The sequence below is a fragment of the Pelecanus crispus genome, chromosome 6, assembly GCF_030463565.1.
Source record: "Pelecanus crispus isolate bPelCri1 chromosome 6, bPelCri1.pri, whole genome shotgun sequence".
Lineage (NCBI taxonomy): Eukaryota > Metazoa > Chordata > Aves > Pelecaniformes > Pelecanidae > Pelecanus > Pelecanus crispus.
The window spans coordinates 45,314,580-45,336,645 of record NC_134648.1 but is presented as its reverse complement, the minus strand read 5'-3'; the positions used below and the strand labels follow the sequence as shown (position 1 = coordinate 45,336,645).

At 51.6% G+C, this 22,066-nt stretch overlaps 1 protein-coding gene across 1 annotated transcript; it reads left to right on the top strand.

Annotated features, from left to right (window-relative positions):
• Positions 1-12,302: 12,302 nt before the first annotated feature.
• NFKBIA (NFKB inhibitor alpha) lies at positions 12,303-15,977 on the top strand. Its single transcript, XM_075712543.1, has 6 exons — positions 12,303-12,580; positions 12,966-13,074; positions 13,553-13,763; positions 14,255-14,343; positions 14,461-14,721; positions 15,237-15,977. Exons 1-6 carry the CDS (start codon positions 12,303-12,305, stop codon positions 15,282-15,284), a joined length of 996 nt encoding a protein of 331 aa, XP_075568658.1. The 3' UTR covers positions 15,285-15,977.
• Positions 15,978-22,066: the final 6,089 nt, after the last annotated feature.

Genomic DNA, 22,066 nt, shown 5'->3' with positions numbered 1-22,066 from the left:
GGAGACAAGAGAGGGTGCCAGTTCAGTCACATCACTAGGTGGCCTAAAAAGGTGAAGAACAAATCTCATTCCCTGTTTCACGTAACAGAAGTATTCCCTTTTTTTCAATTAAAATACCACCTAGGAGTCTTAAAACAAACACCAGGAAGTTCTGGTGGAGTTTTCTTCTCAGCGCCTGTATAATTAAATCTTCGTTGTCGCAGTATATTGTGGAGACCAAAGATGTGGAGAAGCCCACCAAAGGATTAGATAAATTCACTGCAGCTAAATCCACAAGTGGTTGCTAACCACAGGTGCACGGGAAGCTCCTAAAGCTCTGAAAGCTGGATGCACAGTCCACGAGCAGGACCATTACATATTTATCTGCTTATATTTTTTCTTCCCTAGATGTTTTCAGTTGGCCAGGGCCAGAGATAGGGTGCTGGACTATGTGGCCTGGTGTGGTGTAGCCAAGTGGGAAAGATGGATTACAGCAAGGCTGTGATTTTCTGAAGTTCACATGAAACTTAGGATGGAGCTGGGAACTGACTTCACACCTACAAAGCATCGTGTCAGGGGTACAGCAATGCGTAACCACAGGAGCAGTTTCCCTGCACAACTGTGTGCCAGAGTTTCACTTGCTGGTCTGGAAATGAACCAGGCAGTAAAAGCGATTAGCAATGGAAAGACACCAGACAGCTGTAATTATCTAAATGCCTTCCTATTAACCATGTGAGAAACTAAATCCTCACAATCACATTCGTTAGTAAATGCTAATGACAAACTAACTACATGAAGTTTCATTCGATTAGGTAGAAGAATTCTACTCCAATATGATTATGTTGCACAGAATGACCTAAAAAAAAAAAAAAATAAAACCAGCCTGCCTCAGCAAGCAAATGAATGTTAACACTAGCAGACGGGCAGAGAAGCCCTGTCCTTGCAGCACCAGGGCTGCCCCCATGTGCTACCAACAGCATGGCCAGGCTTCCTCAGCTGATAGCAAAACATTCCCAGCTCCTTGGGGCAGCTCCTGCCCCTTGCCGGACCTGCTGCGGATGCCGGGTGCAAGCAGGACCAAGCCAGTCCTGCCGCTGCACATCGTGGTGATTCACTGCGTATCAGCATCATTTAGAAAACCCTGCAATGTCATAGCGAGAACAGATAGCAGGCAGTGGGAGAAGTTCGCCTTGTTGATGCCTGCGCTGTTTTTCACCCAAGGGAAACAACGTGGTTCAATGGACGGGGCACCGGCATGAGAGGCATGAGCGCAGCCTGACAGCCGCTGACCTCAGAGGCACTGGGATTTCACCAGCCCTGGCACCCCACATTGCGAAAGTGCGTCACCGGTCCCTACGCCAGATGTGCTCGCTCCTTCCTGCGTTTGCAGAGCACGAGGAGAGCGAATCATAACAATTTGTACAGAGATGTGAAAATACCACGGCAGACATCAGTTTTCAAGGCAGACTGCCTTCTTGGTATCTTTGCTGATTCCTTTCTTGAAATACTGATAAAACCCGAGCTTTCCTGAATTCATCTCTCCAGAGCACCCACAGATACTAGCTAAGAAGAGCAGGTCTGTTGGCAGCGGGGATGGAGGAGCTCACTGCGCCTTTGCAGGAAAAACTGAGGGCAATTCCAGCACCAAGCTGAACCCCACTGGATCTATAACGTCCATCATTTCTAGATATCCAGGTACTGTGGTGGCAAGCATGATGCCAATACCCAGGCACAACAAATTAAGACCCATACATAACAAAATGGACTGTGTCTCACAGTCCATCCATAGCGTGAAGCACGGCATAGAAGACCTGTGTGTATCCAGAGCCTAGGTACCACAAGGACATGAGGAGAGAGTAAAAGCCTGTGCCAGAGGGTCCATTTCCAACATGGGTACAGAGTGTGATTTGCTCTTGGCTGAAACTGTAATTTTTAAGCATGAGTTCCCTCCATAGCCCTCATTCTCAAGCAGATGATATGGATTTCTGGTGTGATTTTGCCCAGTCGCCCCATTTAGAAGATTCAGACCCCCGTGACACCCTTCAGGCAAGGAGGTAGGAAGGAGAACGTAGCCTCTCCTGAGGGGCCACACCACATTTCTGTGCCGGTCCAAGTCCTTCCAAAGCCCATGAAAGCTGCTGCCTGCCCAGTCGAAGGGCCCCTAGACATCATCTCACCACTCTTCCGCTCCCCAGTCTGACCGGTGGACACTGCCTGCGCTGTTGGCAGCCCAGGGACAACAGGTGTGTGGAGGCCACAGGGCAGGCAGGTGCTCCAGCACCCAGCTGCTCCACAGCCCCATCCTGTCACAATGCTGCAGGTGAATTCTTTATACATAATCAAATAAACCAGAAGGTTATTAGATTTGAATTAGCATTCACTAACACAATTGATTGTGTGGATTTAGTCATCTAAATGGTCAATGCTAGGACATTTGGATAATTATTACTGTTTTGTGATATTTCTTCAGCTAATTGTTTTTATTGAATGACTCACTTTGATGATGCAGCTGAAACTAGTGTGCAGCTGAGCTCCTGAGGACAGGCTTTTAGCTGCCCAGTCCACCTCTCAGAGGCTCCATCATTCCTGTAAAACAATGCACTTGGGTCCCTCAGGATGGGCCTTAGGAAAGGAGCTGTGTGGGAACTGTTCCTGCCTCTGCCAATGCATGCTTGATCATATGTGGGATGATTTCTCACAGCAGCTCAACCCATCAGGGTTAAATAAAACTGTGCTAAACTAAGCTGAAGTGGGGTTTTTCCAAACTCCGCTTGAGTGGGTACCACCTGTGAGGGCAGCAGTGCAACAGCCCACGTAAGCTGAGGTATTTCCTCCTCCACCCTCTTAAGCACACCCCACCCTCACCCCCACAAGAAAAGACCCCACTTATGCTGCCCTCCTGCCCCCTCCTCCACAGAGGGGCTCAGCCTGGGTTCGGGGCAGCAGGGCTGAGCCCCAGCCCCACAGCAGGGCCTGCCTACATGGGAGGGCTCATGCGGTGGTTGAGCTCTCAGCATCTCCCTGCAGGCAAGCACAAGGGGAAAGGGGCTGCATACCCCCCACCCCTAACCCCTGCCTGCATTTGGAGGGACACAGGTACGAAGGCTCTGTCTGCACAGCACCATGCCATGTAAAAGCCAGAGCTGAAGTTAAATTCTTCCCACTTGTAGCTGTCTGGAAAAGCCCAAATGAGCAGGCTGGTGCTCCAGCAGGAAGAGCGTACCCACACCTGCTTCTCTGCGATCAACAGCTTCCTCCAGGTACGAGGTCTCCCTGGACCACTGTTGTGCTCACTGGGATTGGTAGCATCAAAGCAATGTTTACCTGAGACTGCTAGATGAGGCGGCTGAGGGAAGGTACTAAGGGACACACAAGTGTGACTAGGTCTCACAGTCATGCTGTGCCTGAAACTGGGTGATCTGGCTTGGTTTTCGTTCTACTATATGTTGTCATTTGAGATCAGCTAGGCCAAACATATGGAAGGAGTCGGAGAGACCTGCAGGTAGTTCCCAACCCAAAGGGCAACAGGGGGGACTGCACCCCCAGTCCAGAGAGCAGGGAGCTGCTTCTCAGCCCCACACAGGATGGCTCAGGCTTGTTCATGATGATGCAGCCTGGGTGACGGCGGTGGTTTGACCCTGGCTGGATGCCAAGTGCCCACCAAAGCTGCTCTATCACTCCCTTTCTCAACTGGACAGGAGAGAGAAAATATAACGAAAAAGCTCGTGGGTCGAGATAAGGACAGGGAGATCACTCAGCAATTACCATCATGGGCAAAACAGACTCGACTTGGGGAAAAATCAGTTTAATTTACTGCCAATCAAAACTGAGCAGGGTAATGAGAAATAAAACCAAATTTTAAAACACCTTCCCCCCACCCCTCCCTTCTTCCCAGGCTCAATTTCACTCCCAATTTTTCTCTACCTCATTCCCCCGAGCAGCATAGGGAGATGGGGAATGGGGGTTGTGGTCAGTTCATCACACATCATCTCTGCTGCTCTTTCCTCCTCAGGGGAGGACTCCTCACACTCTTCCCCTGCTCCAGCGTGGGGTCCCTCCCACAGAAGACAGTCCTCCACAAACTTCTCCAACGTGAGTCCTTCCCATGGGCTACGGTTCTTCACAAACTGCTCCAGCGTGGGTCCCTCCCATGGGCTGCAGTCCTTCAGGAGCAGGCTGCTCCGGCGTGGGTCCCCGACAGGGTCACAACTCCTGCCAGCAAACCTGCTCCAGCCTGGGCTCCTCTCCCCACAGGTCCACAGGTCCTGCCAGGAGCCTGCTCCAGTGCAGGCTTCCCATGGGGTCACAGCCTCCTTTGGGCATCCACCTGCCCAAGTGTGGGGTCCTCCCCGGGCTGCAGGTGGATATCTGCTCCTCATGGACCTCCATGTGCTGCAGGGGCACAGCCTGCCCCACCATGGTCTGCACCACGGGCTGCAGGGGAATCTCTGCTCCAGCACCTGGAGCACCTCCTCCCCCTCCTTCACTGACCTTGGTGTCTGCAGAGTTGTTCCTCTCACATATTCTCACTCCGCACTCCAGCTGCAGTTTGTGTCCTGGTGTTTTTTTTTCTTTTTTACCTCCTTAAATATGCTATCCCAGAGGCGCTACCACTATTGTTGATTGGCTCAGCCTTGGCCAGTGGTGGATCCGTCCTGGAGCCAGCTGGTATTGGTTCTATTGAACATAGGGGAAGCTTCTAGCAGCTCCTCACAGAAGCCACTCCTGTAGTCCCCCTTGCTACCAAACCTTGCCACGCAAACCCAATACAGTGCCCCTGAGGTGACAGTGACTTGACACTGCTTGCTAGGAAGGTGGGGAGAGGGCACCTCATGCACACAATTCACAGATGCCCTTTTGCCATTCATTCATCCCAGATGTCTTAAAGAAGTGTGGTACTACACAGGCCCATGGCTTTGTTGAGCAGCGCCAGGAGGCTGTTTTGGGCAGAGCTGAGAGCGCAGAAGCGTCAGTGGGACAGACAGACGTACCAAGTGACGCCACCACAACAGGAACAGCAGACAGTGTGGGTGAGTGAGGAATCTCCTTAGAAGGGATGATATGAATATAACGTGATGGACAGGGTGCCGCTGTATAAACAGAGGGTGAGACACAAGGTAATGGCACAGCCAGGTGAGTCCTGTGAAGAGTTGGGTTCCCGTAGGCTCCTGGGGGATGAGGATACTTTGACTGTGATGTCTTCTACTACCTCCCAGGTCTGCAGGGGCAAAGAACTGCCAGCTGGTGAGGACACAGGAGGTAGCTGTGACGGCCATAGTGGGATGCTGGGCTTTGGGAGGCAGGGGATGCAGCCAAGAAAAGGGTTCGTGTCTGTGGACACAGGCAAAAGAAGAATTAAATAGTGTGACTGTCAAACATTTGTTTCAAAGAGGGACTGATATGGCTTCTCTGCCATGCTCTGGGGAAAGTCACCCCCTCCCATCTCACTTCCCTCACTGGCTTTCCACAATTGTGTTTCAGAGCCTTCATGAATTTTCCTGTCTCCAGCATAAAACCAAACCCCTGGCCCTAAGTCTGTGTTGCCAGAGGTCAGGGTTTTCCCAAGCATTATTCTCCCAAGTACATTTTTCCCTGCTCAGAAATTTGGTCTGGGAAGAACTCAAGGATTACCTTTTCCCCATTTGTCATGGGTTCCCAGACATCTAGGGAAGGCCGGCACTGTGTGTGGCCAGGGCTGTGCCGAGTGCCGGCTCTCCAGACGTCACCAGCGCTCACCCACAGGACATCAGCACAGAAGAAATGAATTTACTGCCTGTGCGCAAACCGTCTGTCCAAGAAAGACAGGAGCTTATCCCAGAGAGATATTTCTGTCTGGGAAACACCACAGCCATAAGCTAGTAAACAACGCCCACGAAATCTGAAGAAGTCAGAGCCCTAAAAGGCATACGCTTAATGGGAAATCATCTCAGGAACGGATGCAGCCTTGGAGACAGATAAATTTAAACTCCATCCAGGCTGGAAAATCTGTGTGCCGTCTCCATCTGCTCCCTCTTCCTCCCCAACATGGATGGCTCCAGTAATGAATCACCGGCCCCGGCGCCCTCGGAAAGATGCACTGCTGCTTCCAGTTCCCCTTTACTACGTGCAGCTCAGGTACCGCAGGACTGGCAGGAACGGCCGCCCCCGGACCGCCAGCCTGGGCGGCACTGCCCGTCGCCTGGCTCCCACAGGTGGTGGTGGCCCCAAACTCACTGCCAGCCATCACCTGCCCCAGGGAGAGGTCATCCTCAGAGTAAGCAGCTGGCTGCATGAAAATAAACGGGAATACGAGGGAACGAGAGCTGTGCAAGGAAACGAGGATTTTATTATAACCCAGTCTGGAGAGCCTGTGTGCTAGGAGTGCAGGCAATACCTGGAGCATGCAGAGCATGGAATGTTTATAAGAATCTGCATTTAACCTCCCTGAGCCTGCCTTTAGCCTCTCTGTCTGGAAATCAGAGCTCACCTAACACCCCTATAAATGCAGTCTAGCTTTTTGCTGTCCCTTGGAGCTCTGCTCCCAGCTTGCTCTCTTGCAGAGAATAACTGAGCTGCCCCAGGCGCTGCAGCCCTGCTCTCATCAACAGCCATTTGTATAGGTAGTGGAAGGACGGGCTGGACCAGCTCCGAGCACAGCCCACAACCACTCCAGAAAAGAGTGAGGTTAAAACCTTGGGAACTTCCCGAGCAGAGCCCTGGAGCACCCTGATGGGCGTTTTGCACTGAGATACTTAAAGCCGAGCTCCCCTTAGCACTACCTCAGCTGCAGCTGCTGCTGACACCCGTTGCCACCCTCAGGCAACTTGTGGGTGGCGGATGGGGGTTACCCCTCCCAGAGCCATGCAGTCTGCTGGGCTTCAGGGTTCCAAAGGACTTTCACCAGAAGGAGCAGAGAGCCTGCCCTCCTCCAAAGAGGGTGTGCACAGGAGGAACCGACCTTGAGACAGTCCCTCGGCTGGCAGTCCCAGGGCTTCTTCAGGAAGCACCCAGCCCAAAGTTCATCTTCTGTTGTGTGGGTTGTTTTTTTTTTTTTTTTCCTCTCAGGGTTACGCTCTTAGTATTGTCTAGTATTTCCTGCTTCCTCCCCTGGCAGCTCCCCTGCTAGCTCAGACACACAGCTACAGCACTCAGTGCATTAGCCCCTGTACTTGCCACATCCGTCCCCAGGGAAATCCCTGGGCCTACACGTTCAGCTTCTCATTACGGCTTGCCGGGTGCCCGTCTGCTGCGGCGGGCTCCCGCTGCTCGCAGGGGAGCGGCGTGCTGGCTTTTTGTGTTTATCCAGCATGATCTGCCCCCACCAGCTTTAGGCATGAGGCTTGCACAGGAGCATGAGGAGGCTCAGAGCGACTGCGTGCTGAGCCAGACGGTGCTCGTTGCCAGTGCGTGGCCTCCTGCTCGGACGGCCTAGCGTAACTCAGTTGAGGTCTTTAGCGTGCTCAAAATATTATCTAGTACCACAGGGAAACTTGTATCCACATCCAGTTTTGACCTTCTGGATCCGTAATCCGAACAGAAAAGCAAGCAGCTCCCTCCTTGGCACTGGCCCGCTGGCTGCCTGTGCTCACCCTCTGCCAGGCAGAGCTCTCCCTCCCAAATTCTCACCAGGTCAGTTTTCGGCACAGTCCCACTGTGCCGCTCTTTCCACCTTTGCAAGATTCCTACTTGCTGGGAAGAACTAGAGACTGTAACATTACCAAATGTCACAGCTGCCTGCAGGGGGAAAGTCCCTTTTTAATTATTAGCGTGCTCCCAGTTCATATTTTCCCTGTCAGGTGCTTCCACTCTGTCTGCAACCACAGAGGGGGCTGTACTGATGGGGAGCAACGTTACTCATATTGCTGAAGGGAAAGTTGTACAACAAGCTCAAAAGACCTGCTTCTGCTTCTCTTCTCTTCCCCCAGCCCAAGCCTCTCCTACATGAAACACATGTGGCAGCAAGCTTTGCTGCATCAGGCAGCGAGCATCAGCTTAAAAGTTTGCAAGCAACATGCTTTAACACAACTTCCATGTGAGAAATGGGAATGACACCAGAGAAAACTTGTCTTCCAAGTGGTAGCCGATTTCAAATGACTTGACCTATAGTTACCCTTAAGGCATAACAATAAAAGCAGCTTAAGTTGATATAGTACATCTCATCCCTAAGGATCCCCAGAAATGCAACCAATTATATATAAACAGCCCACAGTTCATGCAGAGAAATGCAATCTTCCCGGGGACGCAATACACCAATTTAAGAGATGCCAAAAATAAGCTGCAGTCTAAAAATAAAAACAGAGACTAGTGTAGCCAGCCAGAAATCTAGGTCCGTTAGACTCTGGCTGATACAAAAAATTCGCGGATACTTGGCGAGGACACCCTCGTTCACTCCATTTCTGTATCTGTGGGACATGGGTAGGATTTTAAATGCCCTAATTTGGACCTTGGCTTTATGTGCCAAAAATTACCCCCCGCACTGTTTGCTCGGATATTATATCAGCTCAAATAAGGTGGAGAAATGTTTCCTAGTGCATCCACCACACTGCTTTTTGGGGTATCTGACTGTCCCATAATGGCCTCCAATAAAAAAGTTTGAGGAGGTAGGGATACAGGCCACATGTCCTGGCTGACAAAAATGGACTTTGCTTAGCTTTCCTTCTTCTCATTTGGCCATTTTTTTTAAAGCTTTCAAATTAGTAACAGTCATTATTATTAGAAAGCAGGAGGGAAATACATTTTCCTTGTTTATCACTAGACTAATTGTTTGGAGCTGCCTGGTTCTTATCTCTACAGCAGCTGTAAATGGGAGCCTGAGATATGCAGGTTTGAATTGCAAAATGTTACCAGAATGACATCGAGTGTTACCTGGTTTCCATCGCCCTAACAAAGTCTGTAGACTTTTTGAGCAATAAACCGGAGTCCTGTTCCAAAGGGATATCTGCACGTGTGCGTACACATGCATACAGCAGGTTTACTTCACCGATTTGCTTTGCTTTGGTTTTAACCGCCTGGGCCAAGGTCCTGCTGGATGTTGTGAACTACCTTTCCTGGTATGTTTACTGCGAGCCATGCATAGTCCTCGAGATTAAATAGGAGGAAACAGTTAATAGGTATCTGCAGCAGCAATCACAAAAGGATGAAGTTGAGGGACCAACTCTGGTAAATCAACAGCACCACAGCGACAGCACTAGATGGTTCTCATGATTAGTGTGGCAATCAGGAAATTACAGTTTAATGTGTTTGCTGGAGGAAGCAGCACGAGAATGTTTCATGTACTTTAAAAACTGATTAAAACCCTACTGCCCCTTTTCAGTATTCAGGCACGTAAGGCTGCTTCTTGGAGCCCTGCCAGCTCCTTTCTGCAAGGTAGACTAAAAGCAAACATCTCATCCCCTACAGCCCCACAGCCCTGCCACTTGAGTGCTCAGGGCACCCAGAGTGGAGGAGCCTTTTGCTAGGTATCGGGTGCAAAACCACCCCTTCTGGTTACAGCCTTTTACATTGTTAAAGTGACCTTTAGGTAGAGCCTTAGTCTTGAAGTGCCCACTGGACCAGGCGGCGGAGACTGTTAACATAATCCCAAATAAAAAAATGCAGAGAACGTTAATCTCCACTCAAGCTGATGAGCATAACAAACACTCCTGTGAAATTAATGCAGACATAGCAGAGGTATTAAACCAGAATACACAAGACGATAAAGAGGGTTCAGTTTGGCACAGATGACTGCAGCGTGCATCAAGTTTTGCTCCTGTTTGGGCAGGGCTAAGCCTTGTCCCCAGATAGGGACAGCTGCTCTGTCCCCTAGGGGCATGTCCAAACCTCCTGGAACTGCCCAGGAAGAAAGGCCAGGCAGGAAATCAGTGTTGTGATAGGCTCCACCCTATATCCAAAAACTGTATATCCAAAAGCTGTATATCCAAAAGCTGAGTTTGTTTCTTTCTATTCTTTTTCTCTTGTGGACCATGTAGAAAATTGTATCGAAGAACTACTAGAATGTGTTAATTTTCAAAAAAAAAGGACAGTACCTCAGTAGCACAAAAGCAACAACAATGACCTTCACCACCGCTTCAAAAACTTTGCTTTATCCTATCTTCTATATGCCATCCCTTTAGGCAAATACTGTACAATGACCTTGTTAGCTGTGAGGAGTTACAGAGAAGACAGCAGCTTGATTTGTTTTAATGTCAACAAAGGTTCCGCTTGCCTCTGCATCTGCGGCTGGCTGCTACTTTACATGTGGATCAGGGCTTAGGGCTGAATCCCTTCTCAATCGTGCTTTTGGCTGCCTAATACCCAGGGGTGCTGGCCCATGTCTGGGGCCCCCGTGATGCCCGGGGCCAGGCTGCAGAGCGGCTGTGGGGTGGCAGCATCTCCCTGGGGCAGGAAGTGGGCTGGCCTCTGCACGACTTTCCATCCAGAAAACATTTTCCATCTCCTTTCCGCCACCTACAACTGGCTGCAGTACTGCTGAGTTAAAACGCACACAAAATAAAAGCATCTCGCGTGCCTCTGAGAAGAGGTTTCTGCTGGCAAATGCTTGCTAAAAATAGCCCCGCGTTTGCCTGTGAGAGCAGCTGGAGGTCACTTATAGACGGAGGCAAAGCACTCGCTTTGCTGAACTCAGTTTCCAGCCATTGCAGCGAGGACGGGAAGTTTTAAAGTTTAATTTCTGCGTGGTTCTAACAAATCCCCAACTGGAGGCAGCGTGGTCCTGGCTGGGCTTGATTCCCCTGCTAGTCAGAGCAGGAGCTTGGTTTCCAACTCCCATCCTCCCTTTTTTGCAGGGAAGCAGGTAGGAGGAGATTCATTTGTTAATTAAATTTCCCCTGCCAATTTACATTAAACAGGGGAAACTGTTTCAAGAAGCTCACAAAACTTTCATAACCTTTAACCTGTAGAAGAAAGAGTCGTACGGCTTTTTTCTAAACCTGCCCAAAAGCACCACCGGGTTGTCCCAGGCCAAGTGATGAATAACAAAAAAAAGTCCAGGAATGGTACATCTGGGCTGAAAATTAGGAACATCTGCTCGCAGAAAGTCAGGCATTCGCCCTCTCCTCTGGCTCCCCCTTTCATCTTTGGATTTTCTCATAAGTTCTTGTTCAAAGGGATGCCATCCCATGGGAGAAAGACAAAGGGAGAAAAAGCACAGACACTGTTACTCAGCGAGGCCAGCAATAGTTGCAAGAGAAGAAAAATTCTTCATGGGAATCCCCCACATCTGAGAAGTAGAAGCAAAAATTCACCAGGGAAAAATTCAGTGCTGTCAGCCCCGCAGACAATGCCTTTTATCCATGTGGGAGCCTGCACGATGGCACGACAGCAGGAAAAAGGAGCACAGAAGAATCATTAGGAATAGCCAGAGGAAGTAAGAATAATGGCAGAAGATGTAATGTCTTCTTAAAAAGGTTTGTTCTGTTACGGATATGTACCTTTTGAAAGAAGCCTGTTTAGCCCTGGACCAGAACTGGATGTACAGGAGCGACGCAGAATTCTCCTGTTCGTTCCTGATCCCACTGCACTGAAAGAGAGTGAAAACTTCCACAGCAGAGATGCAAAAATCCTCTAAACGTGAGACAGCACCTGCACGCTTGCAGGTATCGTGACAGTGTCAGAGCAGTCATGTGCGATGCTATCCGAATCTCTCCAAACGGCGATACCCGCCGCAGCCAAGCAGCAGCAGGGCAGACATGCAGCGTGCTGATGGAGTTGCAGCCTCAGCATCGCTCAGGGTGGTGTTCGGTTCCCTAAACTTTTAGCATGACCTCGCTACCCTGGGCTGGCTGGGAAGGCTGCGTCTGCTTGTCAAACGAGCACTGGTTGAGGACTCCTCAGGGAGTCCCTCTCAACAGCCTTCAAAATGGCCCTCGCAGGGTCAGGGATCGGCTGTTGCGGGGATGAGAGCCATGGAGGAGAGGTGCCCCCATGGGGAGCAAACCCCCCCCCCCCCCGGCAGCACGCCATGGGGCCCGGCTAAGGGAGCAGCGGGAGCCCCACGACCGGGCAAGAAGGGCAAAGGCAGGGAAAGCCCCCCGGGAAAGCCGACGAAAGACAGCCGCCCGGGGTGCTGCAGGGAAGTACCGACGGGGACGCCGGGGAGGCGAGTACTTCCCCCCCCCCGACATGGAAAAACGCCAAGTCCCCTCCCGGGCCGACATCTTCCCTCCCCTCCGCCGCCCCTCAGGGGCGGCGGAGGGGAGGGAAGAGGCCGGCCCGAGCCGATCCGCCCTCCCTGCCACCGCCCGCGGCGCCGAGCAGGACCAGACCCGTCGGTCGGGCTTTGACTGGCTGGAAATTCCCGTCCTCGGCGGCTCCTCCCCCGCAGAAATCCCCTCGCCGGGGTGTATATGCCGAGCGCCGCCGCCGCCGCCGCTCACTCGCAGCGAAGCCGCAGCTCTGTCGCCATGATCAGGGCCCGCCGCCCCGTAATGGAGGTTATGGAGGGCTACGAGCAAGGGAAGAAAGAGCGTCAAGGCGGCTTCGCGCTCGACGATCGCCACGACAGCGGCTTGGACTCCATGAAGGAAGAGGAGTACCGGCAGCTGGTGAAGGAGCTGGAGGACATACGCCTGCAGCCCCGCGAACCGCCCGCCTGGGCGCAGCAGCTGACGGAGGACGGGGACTCGTAAGTTGGGGAAGGCGGCGGGGGGCGGGGGGGGTGCTGAGGAGGGGGACGGGGAGGCGGAGAAGGGGGGACATGGCACCGTCAGGACGGGACAGGATGTGCCGCCGGCGGGCAGGCGCCGGGCTGGGCCGCGGCGCGGCGGGGAGGGGAGGGCGGAAAGTCCCTGGAGGGGCGCCAGCGAGAGGCGGCTCCCGCGGCCCGCGGAAAGCCCCGGCCGCCGAAAGCCCCGGCTTGCGACACCCGCGCAGGGCCCTGCCCCGGGCCCGCCTCGCCCCTCCGCCCGCCTCGGGGATTTGGGGTGGTTTTTTTTTTTCACGTCGTATTTTGCGGGGTGTGTTTTAACGTGGGTCGTTTTAATTATTTCCCCCCTCCCCTTCCCTTGCAGTTTTCTCCACTTGGCGATTATTCACGAGGAAAAAGCCCTGAGCCTGGAGGTGATCCGGCAGACGGCCGGGGACCGTGCATTCCTGAACTTCCAGAACAACCTCAGCCAGGTACTTTCACCTCCGCAGCCCCAAATTCAGATCTGAGCCTGCCACCCCCACAAAAGCCCTCTGGGGAATTCCCCCCCCCCCAACGGTCCTTTTTAATTCTTTTTCTAATTGATGGATATTAAACCAAAGCCTACATTCAGGAAAATCCGCAGCTGGCTCCAGCCAGCGTTAGTACAACACTTCCTCTCCCCCGAGAGTGGCATTTAACACCCGCATTTTTCAAATGTGATGCAATGGGTTGCATCCGTCTTTATGGGGATGTTAATGATACCCTCCATTATGAATTGATGAGAGCCCTAAGTTCATCACTTCCAGACTAAAGGGTGACTATATAATATGTCGCGAAGCATAAAGCGCTGAGTTTTTGGCATGTGTTTTTATTTGGGGGCACAAATCGCCAAGGGGTCTGTTTGTCCAGTCGTTGCTGCCAAGTTTGCAGTGTAACTTACAGGTCTGTGTTTTTTTCTTTTGCCTGCAGACTCCTCTTCACCTGGCAGTGATCACTGATCAGCCTGAAATTGCCGAGCATCTTCTGAAGGCCGGATGCGACCTGGAAATCAGGGACTTCCGAGGAAACACCCCCCTGCACATTGCCTGCCAGCAGGGCTCCCTCAGGAGCGTCAGCGTCCTCACGCAGTACTGCCAGCCGCACCACCTCCTCGCTGTCCTGCAGGCGACCAACTACAACGGTACGGGCACGCTGCTGTACATCCATGTTGGTGTGCTGTACCGAGGGTAGAGCTGTTGTCCCGTAGAGCTCAAAGATCTCTAGAGAGGTGGAGAAGGATTGTTATGCCCATTTGAGAGTTGAGGAACCCAGAGCACACAGCAGTGTCTGACTTCTTTAAAATGGCACTGTCTTGTAGGCCTCCTCACTGTTGATTAGTGGCTCTCATGGCTTTGAATTTCGCGTTTTTAGTGAGTACTTTTGCAGTGCTCCTTTTTTTTTTTTCATTAAGTTGCAGTCAAACACTGGAATAAAGCCTCTTGAGAAATCTTTCCAAAATCCAACCCTGTTTTTCATACTTACTGGAAGCTGCAAAGCTCCTCTGGAAAACACCCTTTTGCCATGGATGAATTGCAAGCTTAGATATTGTGCTGTCCTGTCATCTTGACTTTAACTGGGTGATGGGGGATTAGGTTAGACTTACTCAAATTTTACCTTCCTTGTGTTTTGCAGGACATACATGTCTCCATTTGGCATCTATTCAAGGATACCTGGCTATTGTCGAATACTTGCTGTCCTTGGGAGCAGACGTAAATGCTCAGGTATGTAATGTACACCGTGAATTTAACTGAGCAGGGCTGTGTAGTCATAAGAATAAGCAGGTCTGGCACCAGCTCTGGCTCTCCTAACATGCCAAACCTTGTGTTATTTTCACACAGGAGCCATGCAATGGCAGAACAGCACTACATTTGGCTGTCGACTTGCAGAATTCAGACCTGGTGTCACTTCTGGTGAAACACGGGGCAGATGTGAACAAAGTGACCTACCAGGGCTATTCCCCCTATCAGCTCACATGGGGAAGAGACAACTCTAGCATACAGGAACAGCTGAAGCAGCTGACCACAGCTGACCTGCAGATGTTGCCAGAAAGTGAGGACGAGGAGAGCAGTGAATCGGAGCCTGAATTCACAGAGGATGAAGTAAGTAGCTATTTGGACCTTTTCAAGAGAAAGGGAAAATCCTGCCCTTTGTGGTTTTTTTTTGTTGGTGCCGCTCTGATGACGTGCTCCAGGGACCTTTTACCTATATAACTGACAGATATAAATAGCCTATAAAGTGAGGTTACGCTGTCAGCCATCAGCAAGATGGCAGTTGGGGCAAGCATATGAATAGAATAAATTTAAGAATAAAATGTAAAGAATACATGAGGGAACTGAGGTTAACTTCACGCAACATGAGTCGCTGAACGTCATTCTGTTGCTGACACCTACAGAACCTCATGAGAGAAAATTCAAGTTAATGGGTGGTTTTCTCCTCCCCAGCATTTGTTTATCTAACGTTCTCAGTGCTGCTAAATGGCAAACGTAACCATTTCGGTGTAGAAATTTTATACGCCGCCAAAGTCAGGGCATGCAGAATTTGGCAGTTATCCCAGAGTGGATACGATATTCCCAGTAAGGGTTTTGCATTAACAGCCTTTTCTGTTTTCTTCCAGCTTATGTATGATGACTGCCTTATTGGAGGACGACAGCTGGCATTTTAAAGCAGAGCCTTCTGTGAAAAGAAGTGACTGTGTACATATGTATAGAAAAAGGACTGACTTTCTTCATTTGAAAAGAAAGTCATAACGCGGAGGGAAGAACCAGAAGGGAGATACTACACTGCCCAGCAAGGAGCACGTAATTGTAACAGGATGGTTCCAGGTTCTGGCCTGTGTTTAAATACAGGAATGGGATGTGTAACATCGGTAGAGATCTGTGATTATTCACACCACCTGATAAAGAGCCACATAGCCAATCTTCTCAACCCTACGAAGGTAACAGACTACACATCCAACCTGCTAGTTACAGAGAGCTATCTTGCGGTGTTCGGTACCATGAGAAACGCGTGTCCTCTCATGGCAAGGCAGGCTCATACCGACAGCCCCTCTTCTCGGAGACTCTGTGTTAATTTGTGTCGGGTTGGTGGTGCTCCCTGGCCTTACTGATCGACTTCAGCTGCTCGCGGTGGGGTGTCCCAGGCGGAGTCGTCAAACTAAGGGACTGGTGACCTCCTGGCTGTTAGAAGAAAGGTAGCAATAATGTTAACTGTGGGCATTGGAAACTGTGTTTCACACCATGTGTGTCATAATTGCTACACTTTTTAGCAATTGTATATTGTGTAAATACTGTACATTTTTGTCTACAATTATTTTGGTACCTGTGAGATATGTATTTATTAAAGTCAGATTACAGTACCTGGTCTGTGAAATGGTTCATTGCCTACTTCATTGTCCTGAGATACACGGGAATCCACCTGGTTCGCTTTTTAAGAAACATTTAACACCTAGTAGACTGATGGGGTCACAGGCTCAGGGGTTTTAGGTGGTTCACCTCAGCAGTGGTAAGACATCTAAGCAGCTTGCAGCTTTCAGCCCTTCTGCAGCTAATTTTGGAAGCAGACGTAGGTGTCGTTTCCTGCACCCATTGCAGTAGGCGGTTCGGGGGGCTGGGATTCCCCCTCTGTCACCCAAGCACCGGGCCGCCTGGCTGCTAGAGAGGGGTTTTGAGGCCGTCTGTGGCAGCACCCACCCACCTGCCCTCGTGGCACCTTTTGTTCCAGCTCCAATTTGCGGCAGCTCTTGCCGGGACTTGCCAGGGGAGGCTGGAGGTTTACAGCACAGCCCCGCACCCGCCCGCCCTCTCGTTTATCACCCGGCCCGACTCCAGTTTGAACTCGGACACCTTCGGATTTTCCAAAGGGGATTTCCGCGGGAAGAGGGAGCACATGCCTGGGAACACGTGCTGCTGCCTTCCACCCCTGATGTTCAGGCGTGGGCCCTCTCCCCGCTGCGGCTGCTACAGCTCTCCTTGTTCAATTCACAGTGGCAGAGGACGTGGCTTTAACCTGCTTCAGTTATTCCTGCGTGTTTCTCTCCAGCATTCGGGCAGACAGAATCACTTTGCTCAAATCCTCACCTGCACCTGATGATCTGGTGGTAGCGTGTCGCAGCGCAGGACTAATTTTAGCCACAGATTTTAGCCTGTTGTGTGACCACATAGAATCATAGAATGCTTTGGGTTGGAAGGGACCTTTAGAGGCCATCTAGCCCAACCCCCCTGCAGTGAGCAGGGACAGCTTTAACCAGATCAGGTTGCTCACAGCCCCATCCAACCTGACCTTGAATGTTGCCAGGGATGGGGCCTCTACCACCTCTCTGGGCAACCTGTGCCAGTGCTTCACCACCCTCATTGTCAAAAACTTCTTTCTAATGTCTAGTCTAAATCTATTGTTCTTTAGTTTAAATCCGTTATTCCTTGTCCTGTCACAACAGGCCTTGTTAAAAAGATTCTCCCCATCTTTCCTGTAGGCCCCCTTTAAGTATTGGAAGGTCGCAATAAGGTCTCCTCACAGCATTCTCTTCTCTAGGCTGAATAAAGGATGGGTTGCGTGAAGGGTGACCGTGCCTCATTCCTCCTGTGCTGTAACCCCCTGGACGGGGTGCGGCAGAGCTGCTGACGCAGGACCGAGCTACACCAAGAGTGTTGGCCAAGGGGACTTCTGTGCTGCTGGCACCCGGCCCAGCTCAGGCTGCTGGAGAAGGCCAGGGCTGCAGGTTGCACAGGGACACCCGTTCCCTTTTCTGCCCTGCTCTTCCCAAGGGGTTCCTGACGCACCACCTGCTCTACGGAGGGCTCTCTGGTATGAGGAAGAGCACCACAACTGGCTGGGTGCTTCCTCATTTGCATGGGAGCCAAAGGCAGTTGTGGAAAGGATTATATAAAATTGTCATCCTGAGTCACTTTTATTTCCCTTCCACTCTCATTGCATGAGCATAGCCCAGGTGTATGCGCTGAAACTTCCTTCTAGCAGACAGGGCCATACCTGCATTGCAAACCTGCAAAGTTTTCCAGGTGTGGGGCTGGGTGAGAATCTGCCAAACCCTTCTTCTTCTTGGGGCCCCACCCTGCACTCCGAACGACGGCTAAATCTGAGCTGGGGATGGGGACTGGGGGGTTTATCCACCTGCTGCTACAAGTTTTTCACCAGCAAAGAATCCCAACTGACTTTCAGCCCAGCTTGACTAAACACGACATTGCCATGGCTGGAAATAGAAAAGGCAATGTCCCTCTCACTACCTATGCTTCAGTTTCCCCCTTGCAAAACAAGAGCTGGAAAAGCTGTCAAGGCCCTGCGGAGGCATTCACCAGCTATAGCTACGAGTGTTCTGGAAGTCCTCGGGTACGTCTGGACCCGGTATGCAAATATTTAAATAGATACCATCTGAATGCAAATACTTTTTATTCAAAGGCCAGAGGGAGGGAGGAAAGTGTAGTTATCAGTAGTACCAGGCTGGCCAAGTAGTTTTGGAGGCAGTGGCATGTTCTCTGCTGTCCATTGCAACATTTAGACAAACAATATTTTAGGAAGGTGCTGCTATAATCTTGCAAGAATTATATAATGACTTAATAAATTAAGCTAATGCTTTACTGTATAAGGAAGTTTTACAGCTAAACAAATCATTGTCCAGGTACCGCACACTGGTTTTGCTACTGTTTGCCTCCACCACTCATGCAAAAGTAACCACATAGCATATGTGGAGGAACCGCAGGTAAAGCAAGTAGGATGGAGATTAACGTGAGAAGATGTGTACGTTAGCAAAATAGGTTGGGACATGTTGCGTATATGCGCAGTGCTAACGTGGGGCTATTCAGTGCAGAGCTTTGCCTGTTCACTTGATGATATAAGGAGATTGTCCACTGCAGGTCACCCCCCGCACCCCAGTTTCAAACATGTGCCCTTAACTGCTGCATGTCCACCCTGTCTCTAGCTTTTCCACCCCTATGCCTTTAGAAAGATCTTCTGAAAGTGGTTTTGGTGATAACCTGCCTTCATGCTACCTTCTTGGCACTCTGGCAGATAACGTTGCACAGTCCCATTTGTAGGACTCGGAGCAAGAACTCCTTACGCATTTATTCTGCCAGTATCACTTTTTCCTTACTCAGCCACCATGGCTGCTATTAGCAGAGCATGCCAGCTTGCTCTTGCTCTTCCACCTCCTCACCTTAGCTCCTGCCAGTGCTTCCCTGTGCTGGCCCAGGGTTAAAATTCTCTCCCAGCACCTTTGCCACATGCCCTGGGTGACTCAGCAAGCTTCAAGGGCAGCCATGCTGCTGCAGATCAAGGTCCTGTGAAGTTCAGTTTTCATTTCCTGACTCTGACCCTCTCTCCGTTAGCTTTCTTCCTTTCCTCCGCTCCTGCCGTGCCTGTGTCCTCTGCTCTTACTGCCCTCAGCACCCACATCCACCTCTGCCTGCTCTTTTCTCCCTTCCAGGGTGAGGGCCTTTCCACAGGTCCCCCCTCCCTCGTCTCCTGCAACACCAGCTCACCATGAGCTCATCCATCCATCATGACTTTGCACAGCATGAGGCAGCATTTTTGTTTCCAGCCTTTCCCCGCTGCCCGTTCTTGTAAATCTCTTTGATAATCCCGCAGGGATATTCCCATACTTCCTTATATTGTGCACAAAGCACTGAACTCCACATTTCCTCCCACACCCTCCTCTTTCCCCTCGCACTTCGCTCCCTGCAGGCCTCCATCACCCCAGCCACAACCCAGGGGCCACCTTCAGTCCCTACTCTCCTGCCTTTCAGCTTGCTCAGCATCAGCCCTGGACTTCTCAAGAACCTTCCGGGAGTGACAGACAAAATGCAATGGGATGGCAATGGTGGAGAGCAGAGCCCAGGTCCCACTTGTCCCACAGTAAAGTGGGAATCCTTCTTGTGCATCCACTGCAGCTTTGGAAAGTGTAAAAGCAAAGGCAACCTTGCACCTAGGTATGTGTGTAGGTAGGCTGCATCCTCCCACTGGCTCCAGCGCCAGCCTGACCTTTGCAGTTGAGAGCAAAAACCTTTCACCGCCCTCCCTGCTCGCTTTGCTGCTCTCCGGTTATGGTGCAGCGCGCTCCTCTTGCACAGCTTGGGCTGTGCGGGCTGTTTGACGCATAGGTGTGGGTGTCTCAGCTCCCTCAGCAGAGAGAGGTGGGACAGGCAGCCCCAGGAGCTGCCTGCCACCTGCCTGCTGACGGGCTTGGACCTCATGAGGGGCCACAGTCCTAACCTGGGGGCCTTAACCCTTGCTCATCATCCTTCAGCCCCCTGACATTAGGAAGGGGCTCCCTATTGACTAGTTGGCATTTTACGCACCATGACCACAGGGCCAGACCAGGGCCAACGGACAGTGTTCACCAACCATGCGCCCCACATCCAGCTGATGGACACATCTACCTGCTTGCCCCAGCAGGACTCAAGGCACCAGAAGGCAGCAAGGCCACCAGGACCCTTAATCTGTCCCCAGAAGTGGCAGCCCCACTGCTGCTGGCTTTGCCCCACAGCTTCGGTTCAGATGTGGATGAGCAAGATGGTTGGGTGAAGAAGGGAAAAGGTGGAGCCAGCAACAAATCCTCAGGAAAGACACCGTGCTCTCCGAGGTGGAGGACAAGTATCATCTGCGATTTGTTTTGGTGGAAAATCTTCAATGGTGATGGACTCTGGGCCAGGCAGGGGCCCAGCACGTATCATTTTTCTGCAGAAGCTGAGCTGTGGAAATAATTAAGCATCTGGTTGTTCCCAGAAGAAAAAACAGCAGAACAGAGTGCAGGGATGACAGGGAGGACCCTCTCCCTGGAGAAAAGCCCACTCTCACTTCAAGGGGGTAGAGGAAGGGCTTTTCCAGCATTGCTGTGCTCCCAGCGCCGGCACTTTGCTGGAGAGTGAGAGCTGCGCAGGATCTCGTGGGGCAAGGGAGCGGGAAAGTCCCGTCCCCTCCTGCCAGCTGGGATGGCCCGTGCTGCCAGGACCGCCGCTGCGCAGCCTGACCCTGTCTCCAGCAAGCACCTCTCATAGGTCTGGCACCGCTCGCCTCCCTGTCCCTCCCGACAGCTCTCTGAAGCACTAACATCAGGGCCAAAAGGCTCGCTTTAAAAGCCAACACATTTATCAGGCCATAATGTAAGAAACCAAAGTCCAGAGGGGTTGAAACAGAAACTCCCCCCACCAAGCTGGAGGTCTGACTGCCCTCCCTCCCTCTCTCCCCTTGTCCCAGCGCTCAGATTTTCCCAGGACTGTCTCCTTGTCCAATTTTCCAAACAGGACTTTCCAGTCCCTGTCGGAAGAGAGCTGGGGTTTTCCCTGATCACTCCCTTCTGCAGTTTTACCCCTTTACAGCAGCCACAAGCCATGGCACCAGGCTCCACTGCCTCTCCAGCAGCAGGAGTGCAGCCTCCTGCCCACCCACCGCCAGCCCCAGGGGCCTTCCCACTCTGAAGGAACAGGCCTGCACCGATTTAATTTAAATCCTTTTCCCATTCCCCGTTTTAGCTAATTCAGTTTCATTTTCCTGCACACCTTTCAGCATCCCTCCAGCTGAAAGCAAAATAGGAGCAAATGTGTGCAAAGTGCTGCAAGAGCGAGCTTTAAAACGCAAATATTTTTAACATGCACGCACCCCGTGAAGAGCACACAGCTGCAATTACAGTTCAATACTTAACTCGGTTAATTATTACCCCTGGATTTCAGTAGCTTGGAGGAGGGAGTTTCCCAAGGCCGTACAGAAGATCTCTGTGAGCACTGCTGCTCCGCTTCAGCAGCGCTCCTTGTTTGCAGTGGGGAGTGCCCAGGGGACCAGCGAGATGCACCCCCCCACCATCCTGAGGAGCACTGGCCAGTGTTAAAGGAGAGCCCGTGCTGTTCGCTCGCACAGCGTGGGAGGACCCGTGCGGTGTTCTTCCTCTCTGCGTGGGAAAAGGACACGCCGTGTCTCAGTCAAAGCCCTGCATGCTTGCTGAGCTCAGGACTGAGAGTCCGTAAGGATGGCTGCCTGGCCTGTGCAGCACGCAGAATGAAACCACCCTCTTCTTTCTAAGTGGGTGGGTTTCCATTCCAGCGTGCATCAAGGCTGATGTTTCTGGATTTCATCTAAAAACTTAATCCGGCTCCTAGCAGCAGCTTCTCTGAGATGTTTTGCCCCAACAAACAATCAAACAAGCCCTCCCCCAAACTGCATGCAGCCTCCTTATCCCAGGCTGTGCCGAGCATGGTTTGGGGAAAACCCTCCTGAGGAGGGGGATTCACACCACCCACTCACCCCCGAGCACACTTGACCTCCACCTCCTCTCAAACAGCCTATGAAATTTCCTGAGCTGTAGTAAAACATCCCACATCGTCTGTCTGTCCACCTGCCCCAGACCTCTCCCTGCTCCCGTCCTGGCAGCCCTGAGCCCCCGCAGCAGCAGCCTGAAACGCGTGGTGCTGAGCTGCTGGACTACCCCACTGTGGCGAGGGAAAG